This window comes from Dromiciops gliroides, chromosome 4 (assembly GCF_019393635.1).
Source record: "Dromiciops gliroides isolate mDroGli1 chromosome 4, mDroGli1.pri, whole genome shotgun sequence".
Taxonomy (NCBI): domain Eukaryota; kingdom Metazoa; phylum Chordata; class Mammalia; order Microbiotheria; family Microbiotheriidae; genus Dromiciops; species Dromiciops gliroides.
In genome coordinates, this window is record NC_057864.1 from 180785662 (window position 1) to 180812004 (window position 26343).

The 26343-nt window shown below is 42.7% G+C and overlaps 1 protein-coding gene across 3 annotated transcripts in view; it reads right to left on the minus strand.

Annotated features, from left to right (window-relative positions):
• The window catches only part of ODAD4 (outer dynein arm docking complex subunit 4), a 70174-nt gene continuing 43831 nt past the window's right edge, over positions 1-26343 (minus strand). For 2 of the 3 annotated variants that reach the window (XM_043964539.1, XM_043964537.1), the window contains 4 exons: positions 14815-15011; positions 13452-13552; positions 10109-10193; positions 568-4562 (listed from right to left, as the gene is read on the minus strand). In XM_043964539.1, the coding sequence (XP_043820474.1) occupies positions 4300-4562; positions 10109-10193; positions 13452-13552; positions 14815-15011 (646 nt within the window). In that variant the 3' untranslated portion in view covers positions 568-4299. The other variant, XM_043964538.1, reaches the window with a different exon arrangement.

Consider the following 26343-nt stretch of genomic DNA (forward strand, 5'->3'; position numbering starts at 1 on the left):
TGTGCTATTTTCACTTTTTTTTTTTCTGGAAGCTTTCCCTTTTGTTGATTCTTCTTTCACAATATGACTAATGTGGAAGTGTTTAACATGACTGACTGTACATACATACCCTATATCAGATTGCTTTCAGTATTAGGGAGGGAGAAAGGGAGAAAAACTTGAAAGTCAAAATCTTGCAAAAATGAATACTGGAAACTATCTTTATGAGTAATTGGGAAAAATAAAATACTATTAAGTGAAAAATAAAATAAAATGAGGGTTTAAGATTAGATGATCTTTAACATCTTCATTTTAAAACCAATGATCCTGAGCTAAGGTCAGACCCCTAAGGAACACCTACATAAAGCAGCCTGGAAAAGGATGATTAGCCAGCAAAGGAGTCAGTACAGGACCACTCTGCTCTGAAAGACAGGAGAACAAAGATATGAAGCTAGATGGCAAAATGAAGAGATCGTGGACAGGTCAGCAAGACCTGTGTTCCAATCCTTCTTCAGACACTGGCTGTGTGACCTTGGGCAAATTACTTAACCTCTGTCTGCCTCCGTTTCTATATCTGTAAAAAAGAAAATGGCAATAATAATAATAGCGCATACCTCACATGGTTGTTGTGAGGATAAAATGAGATAATGTGTAAAGCTTTGGGCAAACCTTAATGGGCAATATAAACGCTAGCTATTGGGGGCAGCTAGGTGGCGTAGTGGATAGAGCACCGGCCCTGGATTCAGGAGGACCTGAGTTCAAATCCGGCCTCAGACACTTAACACTTACTAGCTGTGTGACCCTGGGCAAATCACTTAACCCCAATTGCCCAGCAAAATAAATAAATAAATAAATAAACACTAGCTATTATCATGGTGAGGCAAGAATATCGATTAAGAGGCATGAACAACTACCTTTAAAAAGGCAGAGATTGAGGGCAGCTAGGTGGCACAGTGGATAATGCACCAGCCCTGGATTCAGGAGGACCTGAGTTCAAATCCAGCCTCAGACACCAAAAATGCAGAGATCAATAAATCCCTTTCCCTCTCTACTCATATCCAGTCAATTTCCAATAGGTGAGAGAGCAGGTTCATCAGAGTGCTGTTGAGGGGAATGAATTCTGGGAGGCAGAAGGCAAGTGATTAAAGGAAGTAGTGGTGTGGGGCATAAATAACTGTTTCCAAGAGTTTAACAGTGAAGGGGAAGTGAGACACAGGACTGTAACTGAATGGGCTAGAAGGGTCAAAGAAGGAATTCTTAACCATTTTTGTGTTTCGGACCCCTTTGGCAGGCTGGCGAAGTCTAATGCTTCATTCTCAGAATCATGTTTTTAAATGCATAAAATACATAGGATTACAAAGGGAAACCAGTAATAAAATTATATATACATGTATTTAATATACATACTATACATAGATGTATATGTATCTAGAGAGGTTGGTATAGATATTAATGTAAATTCACTGACCCCAGATGAAACCTGGGTTAAAGGAAGGTTTGCTGAATTGTTTTTGAAGTTGGCTTTTTTTTTGGTGGGGGGGAAATAGGAGGAGTTGTTTTAGAACTAGGAAAACCAGAGAGTGTTTGTTGGTAGATGGGACCGACTCAGTGGCAAGGGAAAGGTTGCAGTTTTATTAGCAAGAATAATTGCTGGAGCAAGGGTCATGGAAATGGCCAGAGGAAATGAAATCAAGGGCACAAGTAGAAAGGATTAACCTTAGTGTGTAATAATACATTTTTTGGTGACCAAAGCAAGGGGTGCTAGGTCTTGCAGGGACCTTTTTTAGTTTTTGTTTGCTTTGGGGTTTGGAGGTTTTTTTCCCCTTTGAAGCTTCTGACACTGTCTACAACTATCTCTGGATATTCTCTCTTCCCATAGCTTCTAGGACACTGTTCTTCTCTTGTCTAGCTGCTCTTCTTTCCATCTTACTTTCTAGATCATCCAGCTCCTATCCCTAAAGCATGAGTGTTCCTCAAGGCTCCATCTTTGCTCTTCTCTCTATGTATTCTATGTGATGTCAATCACACTCAAAAGTCAAATTTTCATATCTACACAATTGTGCCTCATATGTATACATATACATAATATATGCACATATGTACATATATATATATATATATATAAAGATACACACACACACACACACACACACACATCCCTGTCTCCTGAACTCCAGGCTTGTGTCTCCAAATGCTCGATGGACATCTTTATCTGGATATCTCATCAGCATCTTAAATTCAAATATCCAAAGTACAGTTCATTACTCTCCCCTCTAAATTTGCCTCCCCTCCACGATGTCCAATTTTCATAGAAGGCCCTGCCCTCCTTCTGATTACCCATCCTTGATTCTTTCCTTTCCCTTACTACTCAGATCCAGTCATTTGCCAGATCTTATCCACGTCTCCCATCCACGCCTCTCTCTGCAAGCACAAAGCCACTATTCTTTTTTAGGCATTCATCATTAGCCCCCAATTTTCCCCCTCATCTTTAGCCTCTCCCCTTTTTTGATTTATCCTCCACAAAGCTGCCAGAATTATTTTCCTAAGGCACAAGTCTGACCGTTTTCTTCTCATGCTCAAAAATTTTCAGGTTACCAAAGTCCAAGTTCTATGTGATCTGGAACCCCTCCTACAACATACCCCCAAAGTAGCCCATCAGCCTTTGCCTGAAGACCTCTAGTGAGGGGAAACCTACCACATCTTTGAGGCAGTCCATTCTACTTTTGTATCATTCTGATTTTAAGGCAGGTGGTTTTTTTAATCATCTCAAGCCTAAACTCAGTTCTTTCCAACTTCTATCTATTGCTGCTATATCTGTCCTCAGGGGTCAAGCAATGTCTAAGCCCTCTTTCATATGCCAGTCTAGCAAAGGCTTGAAAGCAGTCAGTCTACCCTGTCTTCTCTTCACAGTAAACTTCCTTATTTCCTTCAATTAATCCTCTCTTGCCATGATCTCAGACTCATCATCTTTACTGCTCTCCTCTAGACACCCTCTAGCTTATCAATGTCCTTTCTAAACTGTGGTCCCCAAAACTGAACATATCACTCCAGGTGTCTGAGGACAAAAGCTGAGTAAAGTGGGTTCTGCCCCAGTGTGGATGATCGCTATGCCTCTCTTAAGGCAGTATAAGAATTAACTTGGTTTTAGGCTACCATAGCACATTTTGACATTTTGAACTTACAATCCACTAACATTCCCATTTCTTTTTCAAGTGAATTGCTATCTAGCCTTGCCTCCTCAATTCCTCTCCCCACCCCCATCTTGTACTTGTGAAGGGGATTTTTTTAATACACAAATATATGTCTTTATGGTCATCTCTATTATATTTTATCTTATCATATCCAACCCAGTGTCCTACCCAGTCAAGATCTTTTTGGATTGTGACTCTGTTATGCAGTGGGTCAACTTTATCTTCAAGCTTTGGACTCTCTGCCCATTTGGTAAACATGCCACCAATATCTTTATCCAAGCCACTTATAAACATTTTAGACAGCACTGGCCTAGCACAAATCCCCAAGGCCCAGCTTTGAATGTGTCTTTGGGTCTGGCCATCCAAACATTTCCACAGCTAACTGCCCTAGCTCTCTATTTTCTTCACAAGAATAGCATAGGAGACTCTGTCAAATGGTTTGCTAAAATTGAAATAAACTGTATGTTCAGCATTCCCCTCATGGAGTCCCTCCTCACCCCTGACACTCATTTCTTAAAGGCTCAGCCCAGATACCAGGTACCTACTCTCTGAAGCCTTCCTGGACCTCCAAAGTTGTTACCTGGTATTTCCTTCTCTAGTCCATATGATATTTCCTCCAGTAGAGAGGAAAAGGAAGCTAGTTCATGTTTGTATTTGCATCTCTTGTGCCAAGCACAGTGCTTTATACACAATAGATACATAAGTGTTTGGTGGCAGAATTGATGACTATAAAAGACCAAGCCCTCAGGATCCCCCTTGGGTTACTCCCCTTAGCTTTTGGGCAGGGTCTCTCCGTTCATTTTGAGGTTCCTAACACTCCACTGACCAGGATGAGCATTGCAGTACCCTAAACCAATGCTAGTAATTTCATTCCCAGGGTCTCTTCTGGGAATGAAAGTAGGAAAAAACGTGATTAAAAATCCAAAGTAAGAGGGAAAATATGTATTTGAAGAGTAATAAATGAAGGGCAGGAGAAGAGCCTAATCAGTGGAAAGCAATCCTCAGCTTCACATAACCCTCCTTTTCCTTTGAAATGCTCATCTTCAAATTAGAATCCATTAAAAAGGGAGTCCCTAGGATCTAAAATGTTTCCTTCCAACCCCCAACACTCAAGTGCATACTATTCATCTTATTCAGCATTTTCACCTTCAGTTTCTTCTTCCCTGTCTTCCTCATCATAATCCTCTTCTTCCTCTTCATCCTCCTCTTGTTCAATTTCCTCCCTCTTCATCCCTTGCCTTTCCCTGCCCTGTTTCTCAATCTCTCTTTTTGTTTCCTCTGCCATTTTTACCTTCTTTCCATCTCTCCCACCCCTCTCTCTTTCTGAGTCATCCATGTCCCCCTTTTCTTTCTTCTCATTTTTTCCAACCTCGTGTTCTTCATATAGTTCATCTGAAAGGAAAAGAAAATAAAAGATTCATTAAGCTCAGTTGTCGGCAGAGAAAATCAATCTGTAACCTCAGGGTTAATACTGCTGAGAGTCATCTTATGAGACAGAAGAGATACCCAGAAAAACAGATGTTTTATTAGACCTCTTTCTCCAAGATTCGTCCATACTTCTTGTCTAAGAACTTAAGGCCTATGTGCATATGAGAGGACAAGTGTTGGTGTGGGGGAGGGGCAGGATCCAGGGTCTAGGAGGAGGAAGGGATAAGATTCATTGCCCCAGAGCTGGAAGGGACCTTAAGGGCCAGTTTAAGTTTAAGGATGAAGCAAATAAGGCCTAGAGAAGTGATTTGCTAGTAAATGTGTGATTCAAAAGCTGTGATTCAAACTCAGGTCCTTTGGCTTCAAGTCCCATCCCCTTTCCATTGTACTAGGTCACCTCCCGCTCTTCCAGCATGTTCCCGGGTTGTTGAATTTCATATGCTGTATTCTGTAACTTCTCTGAATGAGAGCAATCCCTAGGACACATGTAGATTATTGAGTGGGAAGCCTTGGGTGGAACAAGAGCTACCAGCCAAGAAAGGAGTGGAACAAGTAAATCTTACTGGCACGTGGTAAATCCCAAGAGATCCTTTGCCAGAAAGCCCGTGCACCTTCTGTTTCTGGGCAGACCTTCCCTGGTACACTGGCCACAGGCTCCCAGGGATTTCAATGGGGATAACTCGGGAGTCCGGTCCTCCCATGGCCCCAAGGAAGACTAAAACACAGGCTACTGCTGCCACCTTCAGTCCCAAGCAGGAAGCGCAGGACAAACACCCCGTATGACAGAGAGGAAGGAGCTGCTGACTTTATTGCTCATGGATTCTTTAAAAAGCTCTCACCAGGGGCAGCTAGGTGGCGCAATCGATAGAGCACCGGCCCTGGAGTCAGGAGGACCTGAGTTCAATTCCGGCCTCAGACACTTAACACTTACTAGCTGTGTGACCCTGGGTAAGTCACTTAACCCCAACTGCCTCACTAAAACAAAACAAAAACTCTCACCAGAAAGAAGGCTAATGCAAACTGTGGTTTCATTATGCTCACCCCTGTCCAGTCTCATAAGAGAAGGCAGGGAAACTGTCCAACAAGAAAGGCAACACCAAGAACCCCCTTTTTTGTGGGGTCCACTACATTTCTCAATGAATGTGCTGAATCTGCCTAGGAGAGAGCAGTGGGGACCCTACTCCAGTCTCAGGCACCTTGGCAACGAAGCTATTTGTTCCCAATTAGACCGAGCTTCTAGGTGGTGTCTTTGATTCCTTGTGTGACAAGACACACGACGTCCTGTCCTCCTGTCCGTCCTCTAAGCTTATCTGCTAGAACAGTGGGAGGAATTAACAGCAGGTTCTGGCTGACCCACACCCTCAATGGCCCTGTAGAATTACACTCTGTTACAACTTGGCCAATGAGAACATTGCCTAATAAACAGGTTTAGCTGGATGTCCCGTTGCCAACTCAAACTTGGGTCCAAAACCATGAATGCGGTTTCCCCCTAAACTGATCTCTCTCCTTAACGTCCCTAATCTGTTGAGGACATCACTGCTCTGCCAATCAGATATATCATCTTCCAATCGTATAATATATTCCAATCATATCTGAAGGCATCTACATCACAAAAACTTCGGGTTTGGTCACACCCCAAACATTTGCTACATGTGTGACCCTGGGAAAGTCACTTAACCTCTGGCTGCCGTGGTTTCTTCATCTATAAGATTGGGATCATAACACCTACCCACAAGGTTACTGTAAGGATCCAATGGGAAAAAAAACACATATATAAAGCACCATAAATGCTACCACCATCATCATCGTCACCCAGCTCCACAGCCTCAGGGCCGGCCGTGCTTCACATCTCTTCAGCTGCCAAGTCTTGTCAGTTCTACCTCTACAACATCACTCCCATTTGTCCTTTTCCCTCTGCTCCCACAGCTTCTATTCTAGTTCAACTCCTAGGCCACCTCTTGGCTAAAGTGCTGCAGGAGCCCACTAATTGGTCTCCCTACTTCCAGTCTTTCACCTCTCTCTCTAAGTCTTTCACTCAGTTGCCAATGATGTTCTTAAAGCATAGGTCTGACCGTCACTCCCTCACTCAAGAAGCTCCCGAGTCTCCCTACTGTGTCTAGGATAAAGAGAAACTCCCATTTGGCATTTAAAGCCCTTCCCTGTCTGGCTCCAGCCTCTGTGCTCTCCTCCCTATCCTCATTCTTCAGCCAAACTGGCCTTTCTGCTGCCCACCATCATAAGCTTCCACCTCCCACCCTGGTGCCTTTGCACAGGCTGCCCCCTGGGTACTTCTAGAGTGCTTCAAGGCCCAGCTCATGGGCGGTGAGGCTTCTACAAGCCTCCCCATGGTCAATGCCCTTTCCCATCCACATATTCAAATTATTCCATATTTACTCCATGTTTTATTCTTACAAGCCACTGTATACATGTTGTTTTCAGATAGAATGTAAGCAACTTGAGGACAAGAATGGCTTCACTTTTGTTTTTGTTTCCCAGCACATAGCACAATGCCTGGCACATGGTCGAACAGATTCATGACTTCATTGATTCAGTTCTTACCAATGAAGCAAATCAAAACCTATCCATACTTGTTCATCAACTTTCCAAAAGCTCTCCATGAGGGGTCCACCCTGTGTGCTGGGGGCCTTCCTGGCTCTTTCTCAACATCTCAAAGGGACCACTGGGACACTATATCTCCTGTCACCTCTGGTTCTTGCCTCTTGTCTTCTCTTCCAGTGATATGATTCTTTGATGATATCCTCATTGATCACGTCACCACCTGACACGTAGACCTCTCCACTGCCCTCTGTATGACAATCATCCTCAGTTCTTCTGAAACAGTGGTATGCAACATCTCATTGCCAGGAAACACTGATAAAATGTTAGTATTGAAAAGATGGATGGGGGGCAGCTAGGTGGCGCAGTGGATAAAGTACCGGTCCTGGATTCAGGAGGACCTGAGTTCAAATCCAGCCTCAGACACTTGACACTTACTAGCTGTGTGACCTTGGGCAAGTCACTTAACCCTCATTGCCCCACAAAAAAAAAAAAAAAAGAAAAAAGAAAAAAAAAGAAAAGATGGATGAAACCTGAGTTCCGTAAAAGAGCTTTGCAAAGTGTTGAAAGCCATCTGCCCTGTCTTCTTGCCTTTCCAGGCTGAGCCCAGCACACTGACTTCTGGACTGTAGTCCCAGGTACACATACCAATGGACAGATTTTCTAGGGTATCCATGTTTATGTTGAAATCTGCGCAATGGACGTTCTTCCTCTTCTTGGTCTTTCCTCTATGTATGGACCAGACAAAGTCCTTGGGATTTCATATCTCTTCTAAGAGGCTTTGCACTATCTTGAGGCTTGATACTATTGGCCTAATGTTATCTGCACACAGGAGTGTCTGGAGGACCACAGCACTCCCAGGGAATCAGTCCTTCCTCAGCAGAGCCAAGGCCGTAGCTTACCTGCATCATGGTGGCAAATACCTTCAGAGCATCTGTCCATCTCCATGTTTTGTGTCAGAGGTGCAACTTGAATTTCTTGGTTTTGATGTCAACTCTCTACCCACTGCCATTGCTGCCTTCACACACACACACACACACACACACACACACACACACACACACACACACACACAGACGAGTAGAAAAATATGCCAATACTTATCTCTCAAGGAATTTATTTTTTGGTACTAATACAAGTCTGAGATTTTTTCCCCCCTACTTTTTTTTGGGGGTTAAGTGACTTGCCCAGGATCACACAGCTAGTAAGTATTAAGTGTCTGAGGCCGGATTTTGAACTCAGGTACTCCTGACTCCAGGGCCAGTGCTCTATCCACTGCGCCACCTAGCTGCCCTCCCGCCTACTTTTGGTATCTTCCCATCCCTTCAGATCTCCTGTATGGTGTCTTTCAATGACCTCACAAATATATCTCCTCCAGCACAGAACTTTTCTATGTACACTGCACTTGATCTAACCCAAAGCTGCTTAAACTGTGAGTAACTGAATGTGGGGGTCATGAAAAATTTGGCAACAGTAATATATATTTTTATATATGTATATATATAATATATTAATTATATATATATATTTTGTTTGTTTGTTTGTTTGTTTGTTTTTGTTTTTTAGTGAGGCAATTGGGGTTAAGTGACTTGCCCAGGGTCACACAGCTGGTAAGTATTAAGTATCTGATGCTGGATTTGAACTCAGGTCCTTCTGACTCCAGGGCCGGTGCTTTATCCACTGCGCCACCTAGCTGCCCCTTATATATATATATTTTTTAAATATACCTATATGCCTGGGGTCAAGGAAACATTCCTTGGGAGAAAAGAGGCCTCAAGTGGTAAAAGTTTAAGAAATCCTGATCTAAGCTGGCTATTTTTCCTGTCTTTGTTCTCTCTTAGTACCCTCAGGGACTACCACGGTGGGTCCAGGTGTGATGGCTACACCATCCTTGATGGAGAAAACTTTGTTGAGATGGTTTTTTTCCAAATCTTTTCCCTTTTTCTTCTGTTTCTAGTCCTCTTTACATAGTCATCCCTGAATGCCATTTTTGACTTTGCTCAGTGACTATATTGCCAAGTTTTCTTCAAACGCTTTTTACCCTCCACTGGTTCTCCCCGATGTTTGAGGGGTTGCTGGTCATGATTCCCTGGCACAGAGAGGGCACAAATAAATGCTTCTTGAAAGAACGTTGTTGTATGACAGAATAATCACATCAGGGTCTTTGGGCACCCAGGCTGGGCACATCCACACCTCCCACACAGATTCTATCCTTGAGGATATAAATGCCACCTCTGCCCCTCGTGAGCTGCAATTTGGTAGGAATAAAAGGCAGGATAAGAGAATGCCCGAGGGGCTGCTCTCATGGCTCTCACTGAATGGATTTCATCGTAGCCCACACATGGCCAGGGAATGAACCATCTCTGACGAGTCCACCCCCCCCCCAAGTCCTGGCCTCTTCCATGACCTGCAGAAGTGAGGTTGCATGGAGCCAGCCTAGGACACAGAGAATAAGATTTCCCATTTGTATCGTGCTTTCCCGTTATAAAGCACTTTTGACACATGATTTGGTTTCACAGTTAGAGCTGGTTTTTGGTGTCATTAGACCTGGCTCCAGATACTGACTTTGTCACTTACTAGCCCGGCCAATTCACACACCTCTCCAGCCCTCAGTTTCCTCTCCTAGAAAATGAAGTTGAGCCAGATTGTTTCTGGGATCTTTTTCAGCTCTGATTCTCTAGTTCTATGCTCTGAAAGCAGGGGAAGAATTGGAGGGCCCCTCCCTGGCTAGGCCGCCAAAGCCCAGAAGGGCCAGAAGAAAACACTTTGGCTAAAGCCGCTAAAATACCAGCCCAGGCCTAACAGGAATGAAAGCAGAAGAACACAACAAAGCACCTTTTTGGGGAAAGTGAACAGAAAAGAATTGGTTAGGGACCAGAAATAAAGCCTTCTCTCCTCTTCTCCCCACTTCCTTCGTCCCCAAGAGCTCTCTTTTGGCTTCCAGGAACTCCCACCTTTGTCTTTCTTGTCTTTGACATTCTCAGAGTTTCGTGTCGCTCTCAGTTCTTCAATGATGCCCTTGTTGGCGTCGTCCAAAGCCTAGAGGTGGCAGAAGTAACTGGTAAGAATATGTGCTTTTCAGGGGCAGCTAGATAGCACAGTGGATAGAGCAACGGCCCTGGAGTCAGGAGGACCTGAGTTCAAATCCGGCCTCAGACACTTAACACTTACTGGCTGTGTGATCCTGGACAAGTCACTTAACCCCAATTGCCTTACAAAAAAAAAAAGAGAGAGAGAGAAAGAAGAATATGTGCTTTTCAGATTTTGAATAGTAGTAGAGGACTAAGGAAAATATAGGGGAGTTAAAGACCAAAGCTTTGCACACCCCCCCCCAACTATTACCATGTATTCTTCAGACAGTACAGGTGTGATGGGTGATGGGAGGGGGCAGGGTTGCCTTTCTAGCAACCTCAAGTACTGGGGGAAGTCAAAGCTTTCAGAGAATTTCTACATGGCCTATAGGTGTATGTGGGTCTCTGGAATGTCAGAAAGTTCCTTTTTTTTTTAGCAGCATCAAGCTTGTTTCCATTCTAAGGGGAGACTAAACCACAGGGCATGTGATAGGACAATTATCCCCATCCTCTGCCCTGATGACCAAACATATTTCCATTTGGAGACAGGGGTGTCAAATATGCCCAGGCTAACTGTTGCTCTATCCTTGTTGACCCTGCTTTCTATGTTAGGGCTAAGTAAGCCTCTTTTTGTTAACTGTTCAGTGACCTATGAGTACCTCATTTCTTCCCAACATTGAACCCGAGTCATGCTCTCCCTAAGAGGCTGATTCTGTGAATCTGGGAAACTATGTAGGACCCTGGGGAAAAGTGAGACTTACCAGAGAAAGATGATTGCCTTGTTAGTTTAAGGGCAACTGAAAATAATTTATGTATCGTCTATGGGCTGAAAGTTCCTGCTATGCATTGTTTCTTTGAGTGCTTGTGCTATAAGAAGAGGGGACCCTTTTACTCACATCTCTGGAGACCTAGACACAAACTGTATTTGAGCTATTTTCTAAGATTTCCTGGAGGTAACTCCAGGTAGGGGTAAAACAAGTAAATAAGATAGGATCTGTGTGTATGTGGAAGGGGAGAGGGTGTCACCCCTAACACTGCATCTTGGATGGGTACTCCAAATGGGCAATGTGCTGGACCTGGCCATGAATAACTGAAGATCAGACTAGATGGAAGTCTGGGAAATTACACAGCTCTTTCATTGATATGATGTCAAATAGCTTGCTAACACAATATCAGTATTCTCCCAGAGATGTTATAAGACTAGGAATTATCAAACACTTTGACCACTAAAGAGTACTGGGGAGAACTATGGTGGGTACAAGTAGTGGGTTCTGACCAGGGATGTGCTGGAGCTAGCTCCTACAGGCTCAAGGGGAGCCAACTGTTTTCAGTGTGAGTATTCACACCTCAGAAATCAGCATATGCTACAATCAGGGCTTGGTTTATTGCTTTGCTAATTGTCTAGACTTAAGAAAGTGATGGAGGAAATAATAATGCAGATTAAGCTTAAAAGTGTGTCCTTGGTTCGTTCAGGGTTTCGGCACCCAAAAAAATCCCAAAAAACAGTGTGTCCTGAGTACATCTTTTTTCCAGAGTCATTTGTTAAACGTTTACCGGTATAGCCCTGGCTATAACACATTAACAATAACTTCCATACAAAATATGGCATAAAAGATAAGATCCAAGACACATATTAGGGGAAAAAAGAGGTAGGTTGGTTATATAGCAGGCAGGAAGGATGAAATGAAATAGCAAAACAAGTGAAGGTAGCCGTGAAATATTTAAAGCCCTAGAAGAAGGTCCCCAGTACAATGTACAGAACTTCTAGATTTGTGAAAGATCATAGGAAAAACTTGCACAGGAAGAAGGCACAGATAGGTCGTGGTCTGCACTCATGCAGGAAGTACTAATAACAGTGAGATCATGGGTCCACTGACATATATTGAGATAGAATTATAAAACACATATTTTTTAAATTTATTTTTTATTTTTGGTGAGGCAATTGGGGTTAAGTGACTTGCCCAGGGTCACACAGCTAGTAATTGTTAAGTGTCTGAAGTCGGATTTGAACTCAGGTTCTCCTGAATCCAGGGACGGTGCTTTATCCACTGCGCCACCTAGCTGCCCCAAAATATCAAACAATATAATCCAAAACCAAATTACATTTGTTTAGGTAAGTATTGTTCTTTGTTGGGGTATTTCGGCCACTATAAAATATTTCTCTTCTAATGCTGCTTGTCTCAGGCTGACATCACGAAAATGAAATTTACAGTCTTTAAGCACACATCATCTGATGATAGAAGGACCTGAATGACCCAGAAATTTACAAAGTAATGGGGGGAGGTTGGTTGAAATTCAAAATGTTGCCCCAGAAATAACTGTATGGTCCTATGAACTCAACTATACTATAAAATACCCACTGCTATGAATTGTCTTCCCCATTAGACTGAGCTCTCTTTGCATCTCCCCACCCCCATTTATCCCACAAATAGATTCAGGCAGATACCAGACTAATCTTCCTGTTTTTGTAGTTGTTGTTCAGTCATTTCAGTTGTGTCCAACTCTTTGTGAGCCCATTTGGGGTTTTCTTGGCAAACATCTTGCAGTGGTTTGCCATTTCCTTCTCCAGCTCATTTGACAGATGAAGAAACTGAGGTAAACAGGGTTAAGTGACTGGCCCAGGTCACCCAGCAAGTAAGTGTCTGAGGCCAGATTTGAACTCAGGAAGATGAGTCTTCCTGACTCCAGGCCCAGCACTCTGTGCAATATGGCACCATCTAGCTGCCCAATCATCCTGCCTCAACTTTCATTGACTGACTCCCCTGGGCCTTGCTTTCAAGGCTCTCTGGACTCTATCCTGCTTCTACAACCCTACTCCTTCTACTCCCCACTCCCCCTTGCTGCTCCACAAATCTGGATTTCCTTTCGCCTTCTCAAATTTACAAGCTGTGGGACCCTGGACAAGTCACTTAACACTGTTTGCCTCCATTTCCTCTTCTATAAAATGAGCTGGAGAAGGAAATGACAAACCACTCCAGGATCTTTGCCAATAAAATCCTGAATGGGACACCAAAGAGACAAGGCTTGAACGATAGGAAAGGAATAGAACAGTTGATTGCTTGAGATGGATCAATCAAGGAATCAACCAACAGGTATTTCTTAAGTGCCTACTATGTGCTAGGAAGTGGGAGTGCAGAGACAAGAAGAGTGGGAAAATGCAAGGCTGGTCTGCTGGCAACCCCTTTGTCTCCCTTCTGGATGCTAGAAACAGGAGGGGCAGGCTTACACTGATGATGGCATTTTGGGCCTCATTGTTGTGGACAAGCTTTGCCCTCTCCAAGGCTTTTTCAAAGTTGCTCACTGCAGCCTCGTAGTCCTTCAGCTTAACTGTAAAAAAAGGGGAGAAAGGGAAGTAGTTATTAACAACAGACAGCACCATGAAGGCCCTGTGGCTCCTCAGATTTGATGTGCAGGTCAGGTCATCCAGGGCTGGGTACTAAGGACTTAGCATGTTGCACCAAGACTGGGGGCCAAAAAAAGCAGGGGACCACATAGCACTGCCTTCAAGCTAACTGGATTAATCTAGTTGGCCTCCAGGCACAATGAGCTAGCTGGCACCCTCCTTTTCAACTGCATCCCATCTTTTCCCAAGTCTTTGATCTTAGGAACCATAGTGCTGGAGAAGCCTTAGAGACGATTCCATCCAGCTACCTCGTTTTACAGATCTGAGGGAACAAAGGCAAAGTGACCTTCCTAGAATCACTGAACGAATGAGAGGCAAAGCTGGCAATTGAACCCAGGTGCCCAAAGCCAGTGTACTTTCCCCCCGCTCCGTGCCACTTCCCATCTCCATCCCTGCCCCGACCTGGCAAACCAAAGCTGACAAGGAGCAAATCCACCGATCAGAAAAGAGGCTTTCTGAAAATAACCAGGCTCCCCACTGGCTCAGGACTCAGTGCATGCTGAGAGGAGGGCAGTGCTGCCTCCTCACCTCACCCCAAGTCTCCCGTTGCTCTGCATCCCTTCAGCACGTGCAGACTCATCACCCCGTGTTCCTCAGCACTTACATGTGGCCCATGAAGTGTTCTTCAGCTATGTCTGTGTGTCCCTCCCTCCTAGTTCCCTGCCTGACCATGAGTCCCTGAGTGCAGGAGCTGTTTCATGACACTGGGTGAGCCTCCTGAACAGGGATGGGCACACTGAGGAGGGGTTCTGGGGAACCTGAAAACAGACACCAAACAAAAAAGGCAGTGGGGAGGGAGGGGTGGTGCGGTGTGTTTATGAGACTTGGCACTTACTCTTCATTGCTGAATCACTTGTTTTACCTGCTTCTTCTTATCCAAGTTAAATCCTCCCAGTATAAGCTTCATGAGGACAGGGACCCTTTCTTGCCCTCTTCCCTCCCCCTCCCCCAAGCCCATCATACCCAGTACATAGTAGCTGCTCAATGATGAGTTGACTAAGTTTGGATCATTCCAGCCAGAGACACAAGGCCATGGGACAGTGTCCTCACAGTCAGAGTCAGACTGGACAACACCATGAGATGGCCCAGTGAATCTTCAGCCTGGTCCGGACGGTTGGATGGCGTATGCAGGAATTGTGGCTTGTGTTGGGGGGGGGGAAGGGTGAGTTGGGGTATCTGCCTGTACCTTGTGCCTGGGCCACCAGAACACTGGCATTGAGCTGCCACTCGACATCACCCTCCTCTTCAGCGCACACCTGGGACTTCTCCCCATACTCCTGAGCTTCCCAAGGCCGGTTTAGTTCCAGGTAGCAACGGCCGATCTCATGGAACAGCCAAGTCTTCTCCAGACTGGTTTTTGCAAGCGGGATCTTCTCCTCCCACCTAAGACAAAGCCAGGGTGAGGGGGGTGAGCTTCTGACCCCTAGCCCTCTCCCACATCCACAGGACCCTGGAGCCATGTTATGTCCCAGAAGCTGAGTGAATACTCATTAAGTACCACAAAGTTATCATAGGGAAAGTGATCTTTTTTTAGCCTCTTGCCCTCAAGGTAAAACAAAATTTATCCTTGTAGGTGGGAACCTCTCCCCTTTTTTTAAAAAAAGATAATCTAGATTCCTTGCTCACCTGTCCTATTATCTTATACTTCTTGTTTAGGAAGTTCTTTCTGAAATCTAACCTACACTCCTGCCATAGTACATACCCCCCCCTTTTTTTTTAATTTTTTATTTTTTGGTGAGGCAATTGGGGTTAAGTGACTGAGGCCGGATTTGAACTCAGGTCCTCCTGACTCCAGGGCTGGTGCTCTATCCACTGTGCCACCTAGCTGCCCCCAATACCCCCTTTTGCATAGTCTATCCTCCAAAGAAGAAAGAATACTCTGAAGACGCTCCTTTTACAAATGTGAAAACAATCCTTCATCCTCCTGGTGCTTATCTTTGACTCTTCCCCCTCCCTCACTCCCAAGTCCAACTAGTTGTGAACTCTGGCTAATTCTACATCAAAAATGCCACTCAAATCTGCCACCCACACCCTTCCTAATTGTTCTGATACCGCCCAGGTACAGAACCTCCTGAAGTCTTTGGACTGAATCAATGCAATAGCAGCCTGACTGGCTTTCCTGCTTCTAGCTTCTCTCTGCTCCGGGCCAGAATCCCTGGACACTGAGACAAGAGCAGCTCACATTTAGACACTACTTGAAGGTTTGCCAAGTGCCTTCCTCACAGTGAGATTGGGATTTTAAGTGTGATTTGCCCCCATCTGCTCAGTCAGGTTAAGTGACTTGCCCAAGATAACACAAATAGTGAGTGTTAGAACCAGAATTCAGACTTAGATCTCTGAAAAAGAAGGCAGAGAAAGAAACCTGCTTACCTATGTAGCAGAAGTGGTCTGGTGTGGTGAGTGGGATTGTTTCAGCCATTTCTATTTGTCCTGTCTCACCCTATTACTGATCCATTGTCTATATCCTACCTTCTTAAATTGTAGGTTGAGACCCCATATGGGGTCACAACTGAATGTGGAGGTCACGAAAAATTTGGCAACAGTAAAAGGTTACGTATACCTATTTTATATGCTTATATACCTAGATTTGCATAAAAATTTCTGGGGCAAAAATGGGGTATGAGTGGAAAAAGTTTAAGAAGTCCTGATCTAGATGGGTTTTCCATTTTAAACACCTTTTTTCTGCTCTAGAGAGCTGTATAAAGAAAGTATAATTCTCTCTCTCCCTCCACCTCCTCTTTCTTTCTTTTTTCTCTTTCTCCATCTCTCTCTGTCTCTGTCTCTCTTTTTCTCAGCTCTGTGCCTCCAGCCAAAGATAGTGCTCTGGTAAAACACTCAGTGTTCTATATCTCTCATTCTTCTTTGAGGCTGCACCCTCCTCAATCGTCTTCCTTCAATATTTATTTATTTCCAATAAATGCACCCAGACTTGTGGTTAAAACTGTTATTAAGCTATAGTATACATTTAAAACAGAGAAAAGCAAATGGACTTTCCCTATGCCCTTATTTACTAGCTAATTAATTAATTAGGTTGTTTGTTTTTATTTTTTTGTCCCTTGGAGCATTTTATTTGTATGTATGTTTTACACCCTTAGAAAAAGAATCCCAGGCAGCTAGGTGGCACAGTGGATAAAGCACCGGCCCTGGATTCAGGAATACCTCAGTTCAAATCCAGCTTCAGACACTTGACACTTACTAGCTGTGTGACCCTGGGCAAGTCACTTAACCCTCATTGCCCCGCCCCCCCCAAAAAATCGTCCATACAAGTAAAAGAGCAGGGTCATCCCAATAAACTAGTGCCCTATGAGGATTAGTCTTTCCTTTTTCTTCCACTGACAGCTGAGTCACCTAAGTGAGAAACTTCACCCTAACTTATGGTGTCCATCCAGGACATTCCCAAATCTTCATCTCTCCAGTTGGTCCAAGCAATGGTTGCACTGGGGACAAGTTCTCTATCCCTGGGGACTGCTTAGCAGCTTTCCTGGCTTTCTCATAAGCAAATGAGCTGCTCAGATCCTTGGTGAGGTACCTTTCAAATCTGAAAGGAGCTCATTCTTCATAAGACGCCAGTGCAATCTCACTTAGAGTCCCCCAACTAGGTGTCTAGTATAGCATAAAGAGTGCTGGATTTGGGAGTCAAAGAAACTAGGCTCAAATTCTCCTTCTTCCCACTAACCTATATAATCTCTGGAAAGTCACTTAACCTTGCTGGGCTTCTGCTTCTACAAATGTAAAACGGGCTAAATGATCTCACAGGTCCCTTCTCCTTAGAAATCTATGATTTCATGGTCTTACCATACAGGGTAGATACAATGTAGGAAGAAGAATAGCAATATAAACATCTAGAAAATCACTGGAACTAAAACCTAGGAAAGGAGGCCCCAGTATCAGCCTAGACCTTTGTATTGGCCAATACAAAAATGCACAAAGTGTAAATACTGACCAAAGTGGACAAATGATCTTAATGTAAATTGTTTAAATTGACCTATAAGTATCATTAAGATTTGGGACCCCAATTGCCTCAAAAAGAAAAAAGTGGAGGGAGGGCAGCTAGGTGGCTCCATGGATAGAGCAAAGCTTCTTAAACTGTGGGCTGCAACCCCAAATGGGGTTGAGGAACAATGGGGGTCACAAAAAACTTGGCAAGGGTAAAAGCTTATGTATACCTATTTTATATACCTATATAACTGGGGTTGCATAAAAATTTCTCAGGCAAAAAGGAGTTGCAAATGGAAAAAGTTCAAGAAGCCCTGAGATGGAGCACAGGCTCTGGAGTCAGGAGGATCTAAGTTTGAATCTGGCCTCGGACATTTGACACTGACTAGCTTTGTGACCCTGGGCAAGTCATTTAACCCTGATTGCCAGTGGAGGGTTGGGGAGACAAGAGAGACAGAGAGACAGAGAGAGAATGAGATTTGGGGGAATAAAACCCATGAAGATGGCTCTGGAGGAGTCCTTTATTCAAGCAGCAAGATAGATAAAAGGGGTGGGAGTAGGAGAGTAGAATAAAATTACTTGAGGCAATGCAGTAACCAGCTAAAGGAAGCAGAATAGAAAGGATTTGGATCTATGGAGATTAACTGTGGTAAAAACAAAAACAATGTTGTCACTGGAGTATATCAGAGACCCCCTGGATAAAAAAAAAGAGACAGAAGTTGGGAAACAGGTCATTAGTATAACCTGGAGAAATTATATTGTACTGATAGAGGATTTCAATTATCTGGAAATCTACTGAAGCTCTCTCTCACTGGGAAAAGAGAATTCTTTAAAGAAAATGACAACAACAAAAAAAGAAAATGACAACATTGGGGCAACATACCAAAAGTTTCAGGATGCACCCAAAGCAGTCCTTGAGGGAAAATTTATATCTCTAAATACTTTCACCAGAAAATTAGAGAAATAATTCAATTGGCTGAGCATGCAACTAATTGTTATCCATTGAATGGATAAATAAAAGTAGGAACTGGTTTTCTGAGAGAAAAAACTAATTAAATATGTAAACCATAAAAAAACTTAAAACCAAATTGCCAATATAAAAAATGAAACAGGAAAATTCACAATACATTAAGAGATAACAAAATATTAGAAACTAGTTTAATTATATGCCAACAGAATAATAAATAAAATGAATATCTGTAAAAATATAAACTTTAAATAAAAAACCTTGTAAAATATAAACTTCAGATTAACAAAGTGAGAAATAGGGAATTTAAGTAACCCCAATCTCAGAAAAAGAAATTGATCAATTAATGGAGGAATTCCAAAGGAAAAACCTTAGGACCAGATGGATTTACAAGTGAATGCTATCACACATTCAAAGAACAATTAATATCAATATTGCACAAAATATTTGGGGGGGAAAAAACACAGGTAAAGACGGGATGCTACAATTCCTTTCTATGAGACAAATATGGTCCTTGATTCCTAAGCCAGGAGAAGGTAATGAAGAGAAAATAAATCACAGGGGACAGCTAGGTGGCACAGTGGATAGAGCACCAGCCCTGGATTCAGGAGGACCTGAATTCAAATGTGACCTCAGCCACTTGATACTTACTAGCTGTGTGACCTTGGACAAGTCATTTAACCCCAACTGCCTCACCAAAAAAAGAAAGAAAGAAAGAAAGTAAATCACAGGCCAATATCTCTAATGAAAATTGACACAAAACCATTTAATAAAATTTTAGTAAAACATCTACCTCAACATATTTAAAAGGTCATTCTGGGGACAGCTAAGTGGATAAAGCAACAGCCCTGAATTCAGGAGGATATGAGTTCAAATCCGACATCAGACACTTGACACTTACTAGCTGTATGACCCTGGGCAAGTCACTGAACCCTCATTGCCTTGAAAAAACTCCCACACATAAATGACCTCATCCATTCTGGAGCCAGGCTTAATATGGTAAATTTTGTTGTTATTGTTGGAGCAGCTAGGTGGCATAGTGGATGACAACTTGGAATCAGAATTTGGACTTGGAATCAGGAAGACCCATCATCTTCCTGAGTTCAAATGTGGCTTCAGACACTCAGCTGGCCCTGTGACCCTGGGCAAGTCCCTTCACCCTGTTTGCCTCAGTTGTTCATCTGTAGAATGAGCTGGAGAAGGAATGATAAACCACTCCAGTATCTCTGCCAAGAAAACCCCAAAATGAGGTCATGAAGAGTTGGCTATGACTGAAACAAAGAACTGATCAACAAAAAGAAATAACTATAATGAAGACATGCTACTGGCCTTTTAGTAAGTTCAACAGTAAAGCAAGGATGTCCATTGCCACCATTATAATTTATTTTATTTTTGAATTTTTTTTTTTGGTGGCGTAATGAGGGTTAATTGACTTGCCCAGGGTCACACAGCTAGTAAGTGTCAAGTGTCTGAAGCCAAATTTGAACTCAGGTCCTCCTGAATCCTGGGCCAGTGCTTTATCCACTGCGCCATCTAGCTGCCCCCACTACCACTGTAATTTAACGTAGTTCCAGAAATTCTAGTAATAACAATAAAACCAACCAAAAATTAATTAAAACAATTACAAACATGAGTAAAGTACAGGATAGAAAATAAGCCCACAAAAAAATAATCAATCTTTAACACCCCCCAAAAAGGAAAAGAAATTCTGCTCAAAATAATTAGAGAAGGGCAGCTAGGTGGCACAGTGGATAAAGCACCAGCCCTGGATTCAGGAGGACCTGAGTTCAAATCCTACCTCAGACACTTGACACTTGCTAGCTGTGTGACCCTGGGCAAGTCACTTAACCCTTATTGCCTGGCAAAAAAAAAAAAAACCCAAACCAAACAAAAGCAAACCCAAAATAATTAGAGAGGGGCAGCTAGGTGGCACAGTGGATAGAGCACCAGCCCTGGAGTCAGGAGGACCTGAGTTCAAATCCAGCCTCAGACACTTAACACTTACTAGCTGTGTGATCCTACGCAAGTCACTTAACCCCAATTGCCTCACCAAAAAAAAATTAGAGAATATATAAAATACGTGCAAATCCAAAACATTCTTTAAAAAAAATAATGACAGACTTATAAGTACAAAACACTCTTTTACAGAAATAAAGTGACCTAAATAATTGGAGAGACATTAACTACTCATGGTTCCGTCATGCCAATATAATAAAAATGACAATTCTACCTAGATTAATTTGAAGATTCAATGCTATATCAATCAAACTACCAGTGGTTTATATTACAAAACTAGAAAAAATAAGATTCATCTGGAGGAACAAAAGGCCACAAATTCCAAAAGAAACAATGGGGAGAAAGTGGGAAGGAAGAAAGCCTATCAGTACCAGATCTCAAACTATATTACAAATAGTGATTATCAGATTCTTTACAACTGGTTGAAAAAAAAACAGAAAGCTACATAAGACCCAGATGCAATCAACTATAGTAAAGGTGTGAGGCCTTATTAATTGCTAAAAATTATTGGCAAAGGGCAGCTAGGTGGTGCAGTAGATAAAGCACCAGCCCTGGATTCAGGAGGACTTGAGTTCAAATCCGGCCTCAGACACTTGACACTTACTAGCTGTGTGACCCTGGACAGGTCACTTAACCCTCATTGCCCTGCAAAACAAACAAACAAACAAAAACAACTGTCAATTCCTTTAGTGTATATATAAATATATATATAAATATAACCTATATCAGATTGCCTGCTGTCTGGAGGAGCGGGGGGAGGGAGGGAGAAAAATTTGAAATTGGAAATCTTATGTAAACAAATGCTGAAAGCTATCTTTACATGTAACTTGAAAATAATAAAATACTTTTATTTTAAAAAAACTAAAAAAAAATTATTGGCAAAGTTGGAAAATAGTCTAGCAGACATTAGGTTTAAAACAACATCTCACACTGTCACAATTAAGTTCCACATGGACATATGACGTAAATATAAAACATGTAAACAAACTGGAGGAACAAGTTAAAAGTTACTTTTCATAGCTATGGGAAGCTGAAGAATTCTTTTTGTTGTTTGTTTGTTTGTTTTTTAGTTTTTTGTTTTTGCAGGGCAATGAGGGTTAAGTGACTTGCCCAGGGTCACTCAGCTAATACTTGTCAAGTGTCTACGGTCGAATTTGAACTCAGGTCCTCCTGAATCCAAAGCTGGTGCTTTATCCACTGCACCACCTAGCTGTCCCAAGCTGAAGAATTCTTAACCAGATAAGGGATAGAGGGTATCAGAGGAGATTAAAAAATGGACAATTTTGATTATATAAATGAAGAATTGGAAGAGAATTAAAATGGAAAAGGAAAATGTTATCTAGAGGGAAATCTTTGTAGTAAATTTCTCTAATAAAGGTCTGAGGATAAATTGGGAATTGTTACAAACATATAAGAACAATAGCAAGTCCTCAAAATGTAAAAGGTCAAAAGCTATGGACAAGAAGTTCACAAAAGAAGAAAGCTGTCAATAACCATGTGAAAAATGCTCCAAATCACTAGTAGTAAGAAAAAGTCTTGAGTTTCTCCCTCATAACTATCGGATTAGCCATGGGGGGAAAAATGGAAAGAAAGAAAAACAATAACTGTTAGAGAGGAGCACTGTACTGATAAACAGACTGTGGGAGGAATAGTGAAGTAATTCAACCATTTTGGGAAGCCATTTGGAACAATACCCCCCAAAACTCAATAAACTATGTATACGCTCTGAGCCAACTTTACAGGACCGAAAGGGGACAGCTAGGTGATGCAGTGGAAAGAGCACTGGCCCTGAAGTTGGGAGGACCTGAGTTTAAATCTCACCTCAGACAATTATTAGCTGTGTGACCCTGGCAAATCACTTAACCCCAATTGCCTTAAACATCCGGGGCCATCTCCAATCATCCTGATATATATCTTACCACTGGACATAGATATCTCTGAAGGAGAGAGTGAGGTTGGTGACCTTGCACAGCCCTCCCTCACTTAAATCCAGTTCACTACAAGTCATAACATCAGCCCAGTGTCAAGGTCCTCTTTGAGAACAAAGGACAAACAGCAAGACTGAAAACAGAGTGGATGACCACCAAGTGGGGCATGGCTATACAAATTATGACATATGAATACAATGGGATAGTATTATGCCATAAGAAACTAGCAAAGGGAGGGATTCAGAGAAACCTGAGAGGATTTGTGTGAATTGGTGCAGCATGAAGTGAACACAATCAGGAGAATAGCTTGTATGGTGACTACAACATAAAGAAAAACAACTGTGGAAAACATATGAAGCCTAATAATTGCAGTGACTAATCCTGACCTCAGAAGCCTAAGGATGAACCGTGTTGCTTCTCACTTCCTGGCAGAGCAATGACAGACTAGAGGCTCAGAATGAGACAAATCTTTTGGGGCACAGCCAATATGTGGATCTGTTTTGCATGATTTGTTACAAGGAAGAGCTTTATTTATTTATTTTTTCCTGTTAAGGCAGCAGAGTTAGAGAGAGTAGAGTTCCCCCCGACACCCCGCCCCATGTCTCTTTCCCCTCTTCAATCTTGTCTTCCACCAAGCCAGCCACCAAAGTGATTTTCTTAAAGTTTGGACTTCACCACATTATAAAATCCAGTGACTCCCTATTGTCTCTAGGATCTGTTTGTCATTAAAGATCCTTCACAACCTGCCCATTTTCATTCTACTTGTACTAGATGGCAATTGAATTCAGCCACTATAGGCAGAAGGGAAATTCTGTTAGCTCAGAGCTCCTTTGGTCTGGGATCCCTGCCCTGGTTATTCTTTTGCAGGCTTTAGATGGGGCTAGAAGCTGGACCTGAGACCCTGCTCTACTCCCAGGGGTCAGAGCCCCAAGCTGTTTCTTGCTTCTGAATTTGCTCCTTGCTTTGGATTCCACCCCCCACCCCCCAGACACAGGGCTGCTCTTCAGTCAGGCCCGATTCTGTGACCAGCTGGCTCCCCTCCTGCACCCTACATGAGGTTGGGCCCCTCTTGGCTGGGTGAGGAGCCTCTTCTTATTCTTGTGAGCTCAGTTGGGACTCATGTCAAGGCCTCCACATGTAACTCTGATTAAACCCATGGGTTGGATTTGTATGTGGTACTTTACCTGATAACTACTTTTACCTTGACCTGCAGTAACCTCAGGTCAGTCTACTTCTGCTGTATCAAAGTGAACTTAAAGTTCACTAGGGAAGCTGTGGGTGTCAACAAGAAGGCAACCCTGCTATGCCAAAAGCTAGAAAATAAACATCACTGGATTATCAGCATTGATTGGGACCAATTCCAGGCTGTTCAAAGAACTGGCAACATGTTCTAGGAAGTAAATTAGGGCTCAGTATCTGAACACCCTGACAATCCATGCCTCTAATATGGAAGCTTGAAAGAAAATAAACACCAGTGGCAGAAGCCAAGATGGTGGAGGACCAGGAAGAAGTTTAACAAGGTTTATCCCACCCCAACTCCTCAAAGCAGATCTAGAAAATACACCAGGCCTAAACAGGAAGTCCAAAACAAAGTCACCCTGACTTATTTTTCCAACTTATTTTTCCACTGACTTATTTCTTGGCATAGGGAGATGGGCAAAGAGATCTATGGACATTAGCAATGGGGTTCAGCCAGGAGTGCACTGGAGCATTCCAGTACAAGGAGAGACTGTGCACCAGGGCAAAAAGAGGCCCTGGATCCAGCATAGAGAGGCCTAAACTTGTGCAAAAACAGGTGCCTCCAGGCTGTCTGTCCCTCAATCCAAGAAAGACTGGTGAGGGGACCTGTGCCCAGGGGTGGAGCCCAGAGGTGAGAAGTAGTTACAATGCCCTAGACTAGTATTCTGAGCAAGAAGTGAATTCAGAAGCAAGAAGCAAGCAACACCTGTGTGGCTCTGACCCCAGGAGTGGGGCAGGATCTCAGTTCCAGCTTCTAGCCTAAGCTAAAGCCTACAGAAAAATAATCAGGGCAGGAATCCCACATCAAAGGAACACTTATGATTCTGTCACTTTGAAACAGCAGAGCTTTCCAGCTGGCTGATAGTGGCCAAGTCTGATAGCAGTCTAACCGGGGGTAGGCCCACAAACAGAGGTCAAGAATTTGCAGAGCTTAGAAGAGGAGGGTAGTGATAAGTCTTTGCCCTGGATGAACCAGTTTGGTGGCACCGAAAACATCCAGATCCCTAGCCTAACCTGAGGTCTTGAAATGCCATAATACTCAATACCCCAAGAAATCAGAAGTAGGACTAGCCCAGTCATTTCTTCTAGAAGTGTGCAGAGCCTGGCTTTAACATAAAGTCCAAAGTCAAAAAGGAAGTAGTTGGCTGGGAGAATGAGCCAACAAACAAAAAAAGAATCCTAACATGAAAAGCAATTATAGTGAAAGGGACCCTCAAGACATAAACATAGAAGATAAGAATGACTCCAAAATATCTATAAGTAATAGAAAAACACAGCTTGGTCACAAATTCAACTAGAATTTCTGGAAGACATAAAGCAAGAATTGCTAAAATAATATTTCCCCCCAGATACATATAAAAACAATTTTTAACATTCTTTTTTTTTAAATTTTGAGTTACAAATTTCCTTTCCTTTCCTCCCCTTGCCCCTCCCTGAGATGGTAAGTAATCTGATATAGGTTATACATTAGAATCAAGAATTTTTTAAAAGTTTAAAATGTTTTTATAACTGGGGCAGCTAGGTGGCGCAGTGGATAAAGCACTGGCTCTGGATTCAGGAGTACCTGAGTTCAAATCCGGCCTCAGACACTTGACACTTACTAGCTGTGTGACTCTGGGCAAGTCACTTAACCCCCATTGCCCCACAAAAAAACCCAAAACAAAACAAACAAAAAAATGTTTTTATAACTGAAATGAGAATGCTAGAGGGGGGAAGGGAAGACGAAATGAGAGCTGTGGAAGAAATAATTGGAAAGAAAATTAATAGCATGACACAAGAGTAAAACATTATATAAGCAATAAACTCCCTGAAATTAGAATGGACCAGATACAGTAGAAAATAATGACTCTACAACATGATAAGAAATAATAAAACACGGTCAAAACGCTAAAAAAAAAAAAAAAAGGAAAAAACTGACCTGGAAAATAGATTGAGAGAAAATTTAAGAATCATTGGACTAGGGGGCAGCTAGGTGGCGCAGTGGATAAAGCACCGGCCCTGGATTCAGGAGGACCTGAGTTCAAATTAGACCTCAGACATTTGACACTAGCTGTGTGACCCTGGGCAAGTCACTTAACCCTCACTGCCCCACTTAAAAAAAAAATCATTGGAGTACCTGAAATCTATAACTATGATCCTAAACATCATATTTTAAGAAATCCTTTAAAAAAAATCTACCCAGATGTCTTAGAACCAGAGGGCAAAATAGAAATAGAAAGAATCCATCAGTCACCTCCTGACAGAAACATCAAAAATAGAAACTCCACAGCTTCCAAGTCAAAGAAAAAATATTACAAACAGCCAGCAAGAAAGAGTTCAAGTAGGGGCAGCTAGGTGGTGCAGTGGATAAAGCACCAGCCCTGGACTCAGGAGGACATGAGTTCAAAGCCAGCCTCAGACACTTAACACTTACTAGCTGTGTGACCCTGGGCAAGTCACTTAACCCCCATTGTCTCTCAAAAAATTTAAAAAAAAAAAAGAAAGAAAGAGTTCAAGTACCGTGGAGCCAGAGTCAGGATCACACATGATTTAGCTGCCACCTCAAAAAAGAAAAAGAGCTGGGAATATGATATTCCAGAAGGCAAAAACTATAGGCTTACAACAAGAACTTACCCAGAAAAACTCAGTA